General features: G+C 40.3%; 1 protein-coding gene across 3 annotated transcripts in view; it reads right to left on the bottom strand.

Moving 5' to 3' along the window:
* RBKS (ribokinase) overlaps nt 1-12965 on the bottom strand; it is an 81918-nt gene that overhangs the window by 30217 nt on the left and 38736 nt on the right. For all 3 annotated transcript variants that reach the window (XR_838014.3, XM_031466783.2, XM_010991264.3), the window contains exons 6-7: nt 6995-7086; nt 2051-2239 (exon numbers count right to left, since the gene is read on the bottom strand). Coding sequence is in view for 2 of the 3 variants with exons in the window: in XM_031466783.2 (XP_031322643.2) it covers nt 2051-2239; nt 6995-7086 (281 nt within the window). In the remaining variant the exon portion in view is untranslated. The remainder of the gene's footprint in view (nt 1-2050; nt 2240-6994; nt 7087-12965) is intronic.

The following is a 12965-nucleotide window of genomic DNA, read 5'->3' as shown; positions in this document are numbered from 1 at the left end:
CTTGCCGATCCTGATCCAGTGCCCTGATCTTCCTGATCCTATTTTTTCTCTCCTGCCTCCCAGGATTAAGCAATCTGTTCTCTGAACTCTCACTGTGTTTCACCTCTCCTGAAACTTACAAATTAACTGCAAGTGCTAAGAAACCAAATGAAAAGGCACAAAACAGTATCAACAAAGTGTGAAAAGCTCCTTGGTGCCCACAGTTGTATGTAAGATGCTCAAAGTTGTAATCATTACGATCTATGAAATCTAGTCCTTCAACATGAAATTACTCTGAGGATTATTACTACTGATTTGAATTTGAGAGTTTCTAAGGCTGGTTTCTCCATCATTTAGTCCCATGCCCAAGCAGTGCATTTCCATACGAGTGTTCTGTGGTGGGCATGGGTTGTTTTTGTCTGACCACCATTCACTTCCCATCTTCTGATAAGAGTTCTTCGATTTTTATTTGACACCAGGGATGGCGACATAATGTGGGGCACAGAGTGGGGAGGGGGCTGCCAGGGACCACCACCTGGAGGGGGCCCGTCTGAGCTCAAAGCCCACCACAAGGCAAGCAGAGCTGACAGGGAGAGAGTGAGTCCTGATGACGTGGTTCAGCCTCTGCCTTCTGCTCTACCTTTGAACTTTCCAGTTATGTGCACCAAATAAATCCCTTTTTCTGTGTAAGCCTTTTGAGTTGTGTTCCTGGTGCTTATGAGCAAAAGGAATCGTGACTGACACAGACTTTGAAAGCAGAGGCTGAGCTATTTCTGGGTAGCCACGTAGGTCCACCTTCTTCACGAGGACCCTTCATTTTATTTTTAGCAAGAGACAAACAAACATTTCTACTATAGTTCAGGACCTGGAATAGTTTTAGTCTAATGCAGGATTGATTTCAGAACTAAGGATCCTCTCAAATTCAGGTTACTGTCCTTCTTGACAAAACAGAAAAACTAATGGTTTCAGAAATAACTAAATACGACAAGAATAATATTCTACGAAGTAGTTTATCAAGTTCCTGATAAAGCACATTTTGAAAGGCAATCAGGATGTAATTTCATGGAATAGAAACATTCCTTGCACTTTTCTATTTTCAAAGCATATTTGCATCCAAAACTTCATCAAATGCCCTTAGACTTCCTTTTTGATAAATGACCCACATTTTAAAGTCTTTTCTAAGCAAACAAACATATTTTATTAATAATAAGTCAGTTTCTTATAAATAAATACCCTAAAATTTTTATTCTTCCTCAACTCTAGTTTCCTGTCCCCAACATTTACTTACTTTTCTACTTTAGGCCATAAACAAATAATTTTTATTTCACCAGCTTTAGGGGAACACTGAACCTTTTTCTAATTTGTTTCCTTTTCTAATTTGTTTCTAATTTCATCCCAGCTCCGTAGCTGTGACTCATTCACTTAACCCACTTGTCCTTAACACGGCCCCGCACACAAGAGTGTCGGTGGAGTCCACAGGCTTAGTTTTGAACCTCCAGTTCTGTTACTTCCTTGCATGATGATCCTGAGCAAATTTCTAAATCTGTAAAATGAGGATAATAACAGTACCTTCCTCATATAGTTGTTGTAAAGATTAAGTGAGATGTATGCAGGAGAGACACAGGAAGCGTGCAGGAAATGCTATTATTATCCTCTGGCTACCAGAACGGGTTCTGCTAACCAGTGCTCCTTGCTGTTTCATTCCACACCAGAGGCTTGTAAGCCTGGGTGATTTGTTTGTCATTTCAAATTTAGGCCCTCCTAAGGGCAGAGACAATAAATACTGATTTATTGAATGAATGAATGAATATGGGTAATATGGGTATAATTTTACTGATATTCTGATTTTATGGATGAAGAAACTGACTCAGAGAGGTAAAGTGACTTGAATAAAGCCCCACAGTGGGTTAGAGAGGGTTAAGACACACTTCCCCTGCCTGGTTGTTCTTCTCGTCCACCATATTTCCTCTTAGGGCCTCTACCTCAGGATCTAAAAATTCAGGTGCAGCATCTTGGTTACTAAACGACGATTTTCAGGAGCCAAAAGAGATTGTGAAATTGAAAAACCTACCGTGGTATCCACAGCCTTGACTTTCTCTGCAGGGATGTGCTTTGGGACAGTTTCTGTCTGTGACAGCATCACACATCCTTCAGCACCTAAGGTGACGATTACGACCCGGCAGCCCCTTTCTGTGAGCACCAGTGCTGCCTTCCCAGCATCCTCAGGGCTGCTGACCTCCAGGCCGGTCAGAATCTCAGCCTGCAACACACAAAAGGGAAAAGAAACAGTTGTGGGAAGAAGTAGCTTGGGTCCACTTCTAAATTAGATTCTTCTGTTTTTCCAGAAAATGTCTCCCTTCTTTGTCATATAACAAATGCAGTGGAGCACTTTGGTGGACACTGGCTCAGGAAAAGAAATAAAATAAAACAATAACAATAATCACAAAAACTAGTTATAAAACACATTCTTGAGACAACTGGGGAAATTTGAAAGTGGCCTGAATATCAGATGGTAGTAGAGAATCATTGATAATTTTCCTAATGGTATTGTGGTTCCTCTTAGGAGATGCGCACTGAAGTATTTAGGAGGTGAGGGATCATGTCTGCAAATTACTCTCAAGTAATTCAACCAAAACCAAAATAAGTACACATGGAGCAAGGGGAAGGCAATGCAGCAGAATGTTAATAACTGTTTAGGTGGAGAGAGTTAGGGAGAGCAAAGAGAATTCTATAAAAGAAGGAAGAGAAGGGGGGAGGGAAGAAATAAGACAGGAAGAGGTTACTGCCAATGATTTTGATATGAATCATGCCCATAAATTTCACACCTAAACTGTTTTAGGCCTCTCTTGGACCATGATGCATTTTTCATATTACTAGTTTGCAGACCACTCATTTCTTTTGTTTGTTTGTTTGTTTTGCTTGAGAGGATGGAAGCAGAGTAGGAGAGGCTCTGATATGTAGCAGAAAAAGCACTGCACTGACATTCCGAGACATCCACTACTCACCAACCCTGGAACCTTCCCCAGGTCACATGCAAGCTGTAAAATGAGGGGCTTGGAGAGGATCAGTAGTTTTCTCTCAGAATATTAAAATGTCTCTGGCTGAAGTAAGGGCGAGGGGCGGCAGCCCTGCTTCCTCATCCCCTAGGCTCCTGTCCAGCATCTCCCGGGAACCTTTATGGCTCTGGGGTAAGCAGTTGCAAATTCACTGGACTAGATGAATTATATGCTACTTTTTGACTTAGAAAGTTTAAAACTAAATTCGGTCTTTTCTTTATTACAGTTTAATCACATACTATCTCTTCTTAAGAACGGGTCTATCCCTGTCTCTGCTTGCTCTGAACATGCCCAGATGAATCCTTTATGTTGCCTCTAGATCATTCCACAGTGTCTACTCATTCTTGGCATCAGTTTTCCCAGTAGCACGGGTTTCATTAACTTGACCACACATCCCCCCTTGCCATTCTTTCCACAGGCCCTTTCAGTCTGTTGGTTGGTTATCCTGTGAGGCCACTTTCTATTTTCTTTTTACAAGTTTTGCATTGATCTTCATTATTGGGATCACTTATGTGTGTTGAGTTGGATGGTTTACTTTCAGAAACATTGATTTCTTGTGGTTTTTGAAAACCTTTTAAACAACTATTCTTTAATGAAAAATCTTGAACATGAAAAATAATGCACACACACCCATGTACCTCCCACTCAACTTAATGAATTTATTTTATTAAATTTTACTTTATTTGCTTTTGATATTTTTCTTTAAAGAAGTTAAATGATATCTTCCATATATATTATTTAGCAAAGTGCTTTTCCTCTTAACATTTTAAAATTTGTGTTGACAAATGTAGCTTTAAAAAAAAACAACCCATACTGGGTTCCATACTGCAAATATGCTACGGTTTAAAAATCCATTCTCTTTTTCATGGACACTTTGGTTTTTCCCATTTTCCCCTTTCACAAGCAATGAAGTATAGGATATTCTTGACATTTATAAGTAATCTTTTTTCCTCTGGTTGTTTAAAAATATTTTTATCTTTATTAAACCTTGATTTTATATGGTTCCACTAAAATGTACGTTAGTAGAGAGTTAATGTTTATCTTATGTGGTACTTTTAATACACTTTTGATCTGAGGGCTCATGCCTTTTCTCAATTCTAGAAAACACCTTGCAGTTTTTCCTCTTAATACAGCTTCTCTTCAGTTCCCTCCAATCTCTTCTTCCTTCACTTCAGTTTGACATATATTTTGAAGCCCCTCAAGCTGTCCTTCATTTCTCTAACTTCTAAGGAAGTTAAAGTTACTCATACTTATTTTAAAGTCTTTTTGGAATTATTTTATTATTTGAATTTCACCTTGGGCAAATCCATCTTCAGATGGTTGATTTTGCTGGATTTCTTACCGCATTATGTTTCTTCATTTGCAGGCTTACTCTGCTAATAGTGAGTTGGAGATTCGGCACATTTCACCCCCTACCAGGCTTATCTCTGCCTTTCTAGTGGTTTCACAGCTGCACCCACCAGGTCCCTGAGGGTCTCTAAACCACAGCCACGTGATATGTTGGCAACAGGGAATTCCTGTTCTGGGGATATTGACAATATTGCCAATCCAGTCACTAAGTTACCAGTGGGTTGGTTTCCTTCCTGATTAGAGGCAGTCTCTCTGCCCTCCTATCTCTGCAGGTTGGGAGCTTTATATATATTGTAGCCTCTGGCAGCAGGCATAGCAGCTTCCTCCACCCTTTTTCCTTAGCAGGGAAGCCTTAGCCCAGCATCTTTGCTTTCGAGTCATGGGCACCGCTCCAGTCTGCCATGAGCGGCACGCTTTCAGTACCCATTACCCAAAGGAGGCAAACCTGCAGCCATCTATGTCTGCTTCTGGGACTGGAGTACAGCACATCTAGGGATGAATGCTCAGTGATTCTGTTCCATTTCTGATCTGTGGAGTTATTTATCTTGTTTTTGAGCTTGTGAGTAGATTTTCATTGTCTCTTTTTACTTTTATACATCAGTGGTTTGAGTGCGGCACAGAGGGAGTATCTTAAAGCATGAACTTACATTGTTGTCATGATTAGAAGTCATCCATCAGAATGTTAAGCTTTTAAACTTTTTCTTTTTCCCATTAAGTGTTTGAGATTAATTTCCTTAAAGACCAGAGTTCATTTGTTTATTTATTCAATAAGCACTTACTAATGCTTACTAGGTGCAAGCTATGTGCCAAGTACAATATAACAGGTGATAATTTCTGAAGATAACCATCCATATATATCACATCATACAGGCTCTTTTCACACTGTGACAATGACAATCTTCTGCTGAGAGGTTGGGTACCGGGGTAGAATTTCCTCAGTCAGTAGAATGGGGGCGGGGGGAAGAGATGCTGTGTGACTTCCAAAGCTAAGTCATAAAGGCCAACGTATCTTCTGTTGGGCTGTTGTGCTCTCTCTCATTATCCCTCTCTCAGGAGACTGGATCTCGATGGAATCCAGTTACCATATTGTGAGGAAGCCCAGGCCATAAAGAGAAGCTGTGTGTAAATGTTCTGGCCAATAGGCAGCGTCAACTAACTAACAAGCGTGTGATTGAAGGAAGGTTCAAATGATTCTAGCCCTCAGTTGTTGAGTCTTTCAGCTGAGACCCCAGATATGGTAGAGGAGAAACAAGCCATGCTGTGCCCTGTCTTAATTCCTGATGCAGAGAATCCATGAGGGACAATAAATAATTACTGCTGTTGTAAGCCACTAAATTTTGGGGTAATTTATTATGTAGCAATAGATAGCCATTGGGGATATAAGAGTGAATAGGAGATGTCCATACCCTCATAGGAGAAGACAGAGTTATTGAATAAGCAATTTGAGCTGTGATGAGTGTTTGAAGAATAAATAGAGATGCTCTGTAACAATCTAGCAGAGAAATCTAAGCCAGTTTGGCAGTTGAAGGTAATTTAACCTCTTATTGTGAAATGGTCCCTATCTCCCACAATTCCTTTTTCCTAGCACAATGCCTGGCCACGGTGGTTGCTCAAAAATATTGCATAATCTATTGTGGCTTCTTAAAATTAGTTTCCTTGTGGCAGTCTTTTTTCTTGTTTCCTTTATTTTCTGAGATGAAATTAACAAAAAGGCAGGTCAGGAAATCCTAGAAACCTTCATTCAGTCTTTGCACCAAATGGAAAACTATTATTATAGTTCATTAATTATAAACTTTCTTTCTCTGTATGTTGCATTGTATATGTCTTGCCTTCTAGTGTTGGGGGAGAGTGCTAGTCTAATACTGTTTGGCCTATAAAAGGAAGAAATATTGAAATTTTCTTCCTGAAATGCTTCAGACTGAGTTGCACAATATGAATATACTGATAAGAGATTTTACGTGAAGATACGTATTATGACCCTCAGATGGACTGAGAGGGTACTCCCCTAATGGAGTGGCCACCAAAGGCTCTCATGGCATCAATGGAGAACCTATGTCTGTCCACCAGTGCAATCACAGGGTCTTCACAACAGAATGTAGCAAATGTTCCAAGGGCTGCACGTTAATTAGGTCTGCTTGATAAAACAGAATTCTCAGTTAAATCTGAATGTCAGATAAATAACAAGTAATTTTATAGTATAAGTACGTTTAGTATATTTTCCTTGCTTATCAGAAATTCAGGTTTAACTGGGCATCGCATTTTTGTTTGCTAACTCTGGCAACTCTAATACTATACTAATTAGTCCACAGAATATGCAATGCTTAAAAAAGAGAACAGAACACTGATCGTATGAGGGCAGGGGCAGGGACTAAACTTGGCTGAGGTTTGATAAGTACCCAATTATGGGTATGATTCAGGGAATCCTTTTTCTTCTAGGACTCACTAGTTTCCTTTTCTCTACCTCCCAGTCAACCAAAAAATCTGCTTTCAGCTATGCCCAAGAATTCACATGCAGTCTAACTGATATGATTAGTCTCGATTCTTTGCTTTATCCATTTACATGAAGGTCTTTTGTTTCTCAAGGCATGAGCAAAACCTTCCATCCTTACCTCACTTTCATTGCAGCAGAACACATCTGAGAGGGTGTAGAACCTGGGGTCCAGGTCAGCCATGGCAGGAGCTGGGTTGAACAATGTTTTCACTACAAAGGAATGAAAAAGGGGTTCAGTGGTTATCATTTTTCACATGGTGCATTTGTAGACATTCAGTAAGGGAAATACCCAAGCGCAACCGTTTTCCCTATTAAATTACAAGTCAACTTGGGGGACAGGGTATAGCTCTGTGATAAAGCACATGCCTGTAGCATGCACGAGGTCCTGGGTTCATTCCCCAGTACCTCCATTATTCAAAAACAAACAAAAAAGCCTAATTACCTCACCCTCCCCCCAAAATCAGCTTGGTTACAGATACAGAAAAGTCTGAAATCTCAACCTCCACGTTAGCCTAGTATCAATTTCTTCTTATGCCCATTTGCTCTACTTTTTACTTTACAACATTTCAGTTTCAAAGGTGAGCATCAATATTTACCACTAAGGTGATTACAAAGTTATGACAAAGGGCAACAAGAACATTAAAGGAAAATTTAAATGTTGTGGCATGAAAAGACATGTATAAATGTGAACATTTAGGCTGGTGAATATTTTTGTAGGTTACTTTAAATACTTAGTTGCCAGGTTAGTTCATAAATCCATTTTCCAGAAAAGATGAAGAAAGATGATAGAAAGGAAACAATGAAGAGTTCAAAAGTTTCCTGGTATGGAGAGTAAGCAGGAAGTTCATGTACATATATATGCATGCTTTGTACACCTATGCATGTCTTCCAAATATATTACAATTACTCATGCAAACATACCCACTCACACATAAGCTTACATTCTTGGCTTCTGTAGGCAATCTGGAAACATAAAGGAGAGACTGATAAAGGATGAGAGATTCAATCAGAGGTTGAGAGCTAGCTCAGACTAGGAGACCACAAGAGGAGGATGGATGGGCACAGCAGAAAAAGGAAAAAATGAGAATGTCAAAGCCATCGCAGTGTCTGAAGAAGTGCATTTTTCAGGGGAGGAAAGTGAACCTCAGAGAGATGAGGTCACAATCTAAGGTCATACACTGGGAGATGCTGGGAGATGCTTAAGCTGGGTTCCTACCGGGGTCCTCTAACTTGAAGTCCAGGGTTTGGTCATTTCTAAAATGGTTGCCTCTCTAGGCCAGGACTCTGTCCATAGCAACACAAGCCCCCCAGGCCAATTCAAAACATTTTAAAACAGCCTTTATTGTGGAACTTTGTAAAAATTAAAAAACAGTATTTAAAAATTACATTCACAGGAAGCTCCCCCTTTGTCAAAACACTTACTTATCCAACTAGACTGGCTGGTCTTCTTTTCCTTTACCCAGGTCCACCATGCTATAGACCTAGAGTAAAATTCTCTAGCTGCAGTCTTAGAGACTTTTCCAGAACAGTGATTCACAGACTTGGCTGCTCAGCAGCGTCATTAGGAGAGCTTATTAAAATGCCTGATTTCTGGGCTCCACCTCAAACCCACTGAATCCAGATCCCTTGGGGAAAGATCAGGGAATGTGCACACAGGCAAGTTCTCCAAGTGGCTCTCCCACGGCTAGTGTGATCCATTCCATGCTCTTGGGGTGATGCATATCAGCATGTGGCTAGTGGAAGCTTCCACTACTTCTGATGGGGCTGGGGGGCGGGGGCAGTGGCTGTCAAGTGCTGCACCTTCCTTAGTCTTACTTAACATTTTGGTTTGGTCAGTGGATTTTGTCCAGTGGTTTATGGGCTAACACTATTCCCACATTTTCACTATTTTAGAATCCAGAATGTCCACCCACAGAAATTCTATGGTATATTTTTGGCTGCTCATATTTTTGCACAGGGTTATTGTGTAGCTTAAATTAGAAAAGCCCCGTGTGAACTGTAAAGTGCTGTACAAATGTAAAGAATTGTTACTGTTATTATATTGTCCTTTACCTATAGCCCAGCAGCCCCGCCTGTCCACCCATCTCTTCTGACTTCTGTTGAAGTTTGTAGCCTGGCAACAATCTCTTTCATTGGTTTTCCCACTTCTGCAAGGTCTTAGAGATGTCAATTATGCATAAAGGCCCTCATTGCCCAGCATTCTGACACACCCACTTACTTTTTAGGTTTTCAAAACAAATATGCTGTTCCCGATTTTCCTCAAACTTTAAATGCAAATGCCATTGCTCACCTAGTCTGATCCTCAAATCTGCACTCAGGAGCTCTGAGCACAGGTTAGAGCAAACTATCAGTATGAAACAACAGGGCAGAGCCATTCTTCTCACAAAAGTTCCATTTTATCTCAGAAGATCCTTGATCCAGCAATTCCTTTTCTAAACCTATCCTACAGAAATACACAGGCATGCAAAGATGAGGTACAATGATGTTCATTCAGCTCTGCTTGTAACAGAAAAAACAAAAAGACACCTAAGTATCTATCAGAGTGGATAGGTTAGAAAAAATATGACATGCATATCTAATGGAATCCACTGCTGCTGTTAAAAAGAATGCAGCAGATCTCTGCTTTGTCACAGAAAGATTTCTATAATTTACTTATAAGTGAAAAAGGCAGTTTTATAATAAAGTCTTTAGTATGATCCCCCTCTTAAACAAACAAAAAAACCCTGTCTGTGTATTTACATTTATACACTTACATAGAAGAGAAAGAAGTCTGAGTGGTTACTCACTAAACTAATAAGTGTTTAGTTACAAAATGCTGAGAACAAATCTGACCACAGATTAACTGGTGTGCACCATGCAAAGACATAATTCTTAAAATATATATAATACCTTACATCAAAAAACGAGTACATTGTGAGTGAAATAATGTAATTTCTGGGTTTTGCTTCAAAATAATCCAAGGTTGCAGTGGGGGATGGGGAGTAAGGCATAGATGATACAAGACTGGCCAAGTGTTGATAATTGTTGAAGCTAAATGATAGTGTCTATGGGTTTACCATCCTATTCTCTATATGTTCATGTAGATTTGAAAATTTCCACAATAAAAACAAATTTTAAGGAAACAATTATATTGAATTTTAAGCAACAATTGCTGGAATGAGAAATTCTACAATTTAATTTGACTGTAAATACTGTGTAAAAATCAATGAAAACTTATTTGCCTGTATTTTATCAAGGGAAAGCACTCTTACCAAAAGTAAGTGGATACACTGGCTTAGAGTCTGACTAATAACTAAATTTAGGGGAAAAGTGAAAATGCCATAAAGGACTCCTTTTGGCTCGTGCTACCATAAATCAGCATGAATACTTTACCATGATGAAAAAAAGTGAAGAATTAGTAGATGTAGCTAACGAAAGAAGAATGCAAGTCTGTAATAGACAAGATGGAAAAAAATGATGTCACCCTGGAACCATGCAAAACTAGAGAACACAGGGTGTTCCAAGTAGTGACTGGGAGCTGCAGAGGTGATTGATAGCATCCAACAGTAATTATTATTCATTACAACGTAAGATGGACTAAACTCCTGGTTGTCTTAACAGCACGTCAGTGGCTGGCACAATAATGTCGATGAGGAACTGGTGATGCCTAGCAGGGCGGCTGTATAGGTATAAAGACAGGAAAATGGGGCAGAAGCTCTTAGTGATGTCACATGGAGGGCGGGGGCTGGACAGTCAAGAAGGCCCTAATGACAAGCTCAGAGAAACAGGAAGAAAATCACCATAAGTAAAGAGACCATGGGAAGGCTGGGCTACCCAAAATGCTGGCTTGGCAGTCTCTCACTCTAGGGGTTCCTTTCTGTGACTTGAGCAAAAACACTCAAAGCTTGGGCCACATGCTGGACCATGTTATTGTGAAAGTCATGGTGGCCAGCCAAGAAGTTTTGTTTGCCAAATGGAAAAGGACTAAAGTGGCATTAAAACATATTTTGTATCCTACCTAGAATTGAATCTTGGCAATCTTACAATCTCAATTATTTGTAATTGTTCCTGTAATGTTCCATTTGCTTTGAAATGGATATAAAGACCAGAACCAACCTGCATAATTTCATCACAAGCAGCTGCAGCACCAGCCCTGCCACAGGCCCATCTCACAACACTGTGACCTAGAGAGGAGGGCGGCTGAGAGGGCTCCCAAGTCATTTTTTGATGTTGCCGGTGCTGTTTAAAACCAATGCTTTCATTTTGGTAAAGACAGAGATTTCTGAGACAGTCTATTGAAAGATGGAGGAGGGTCTTTTCCTCTGTATTTTAACAACTGATATATAATCCAGTTATACAATGTGTTTAATTCAAACTTCACTACTTGTAAGTATAAAGATAAGGGAGTTGTGATAATAAATCCACAGATGATGATGATGACAACGATGATTTTACCATCTTTCTCATAGATGGAGTACTGCTGATTGGCACATATGCAGCCTTGTGAGGCAATGGACAGGACACTCAGCACTCAACAGACCTTTAAGGTCTGCTCGTTCTGCTCTGTGATCAGTCCATTCACACAATGTGACATTACAGAACTGTGAGAACTCTCAGTCCCATTCCCTTGTTCCACAGAAGAAACTGAGGTCCAGTGCAAGGAACTGACTTACTTGCATGAGGTCCCCCATTTGCTGAGTGATTAATTCTGAATTCCAAGTCATACTTCATGACTCCCAAACCCACTTCTCTCAGGTGAGAACGAAGATACATTAAATTCAAACACACACACCATTCATAGTATAGAATCTAGCCTGTATCTGACTGGTAATTACCAAATAGGGACCAGCTGAGCTCTAGATGGAGGCGCGTGTGGGTATGTGTGCTTGTGTGTGTGTGTGTTTTATGGGGGAGACTAGGGGACACATTACTGAAAACACCCTAGGGTCTTGTCTCTGTGACTTAAGCAGTAATAACACTCAAGGCTTAGGCTACATATTGGACAGTGTTACAATTCATGTGTTTTACTTTTCTAGAGATACTTTTTACAAAGGCTGGGTTCCTTGAAATCAATGGGCTGTGGCAGTTTCTTTATTTAAAGTGTGCTCTAGGACACAGAACTTGGGTCTTGGAGTCTGGAATCCTGGTTTCTACACTGACCTTGGTTGAGCTAATTCCTTAACCTCACCGAGTGTGTCTTCTCCCCTTCAATCTGGGAGAATAATGCCCGCCATACCTTTATCATAAGGTTTTTCCGAGGATCAAATAGATATGAACATGCTTTATAAGCTATAAAGTACAGATAAGTGCAGGTATACTATACACAGCAATATGACTATGTAAGAAAGATCACACAGAATTAACACTTAGGCGTGCTGGCTCTCAGGAAAAATGTGACGTAGGCTAGGTGGTCTTTGGCTCACCGTCACCTACCCTCACCCATTCCTGATGCCTCAGGTTCTCCAGCTCCTCAACTGGAAGATGCCTGGCAGGTGATGGAGAAAGCATTGCTGGACCCCACCCACAGGACAGCCTGAGTCAGGCTGTCTGCCCATCCGGGCAACTCTAGCCTCATCTGTGAAAGGTTAGATCCTCAACTGTGGTTGCTGTACCTTTCCTCCACGAGCTGGGTAGGTAGCAGGCTATTAGACTAGGACAGGGGAAACAGCATCTCTGAGAAGCAAGGGGTAGTAGGAAAAAAAAAGTTAAGTGAGACTATACTTTGACCTATATAAGGAAAGACAGGAGCATGAATGGAGTGGCACATTGTATTCACATCACCCGGTGAAGATGAGTGCAGGGCAGAGGATGCCTACCATAAGCCTGAGACTGTGACACCCTGAGAAAATGTAACCAAGTAGGTTTTGGCTTAGAATTCTTTCTGACAGCTTCGAGTCCATTAAAAATACATTAAGTATCAGTGAGAACTTGCCACGGCATGTTGTTTTGCCAAGAGGAAATATGTTAAATCAGGACATACATTTAAAAAATTCTCCATCAAATCATTTTAGTAACTTATTTTCCATTTATTGCTATGGAGAACACTATTCACTTTGGAAAAAATCACATAAATACACAGACACACACACATACATTTAGTGTTATTTTTC

This window comes from Camelus dromedarius, chromosome 15, assembly GCF_036321535.1.
Source record: "Camelus dromedarius isolate mCamDro1 chromosome 15, mCamDro1.pat, whole genome shotgun sequence".
NCBI classification, from domain to species: Eukaryota; Metazoa; Chordata; class Mammalia; order Artiodactyla; family Camelidae; genus Camelus; species Camelus dromedarius.
Note: the sequence above shows the minus strand (reverse complement) of the source record. Positions and strands in the feature narration are given on the sequence as shown.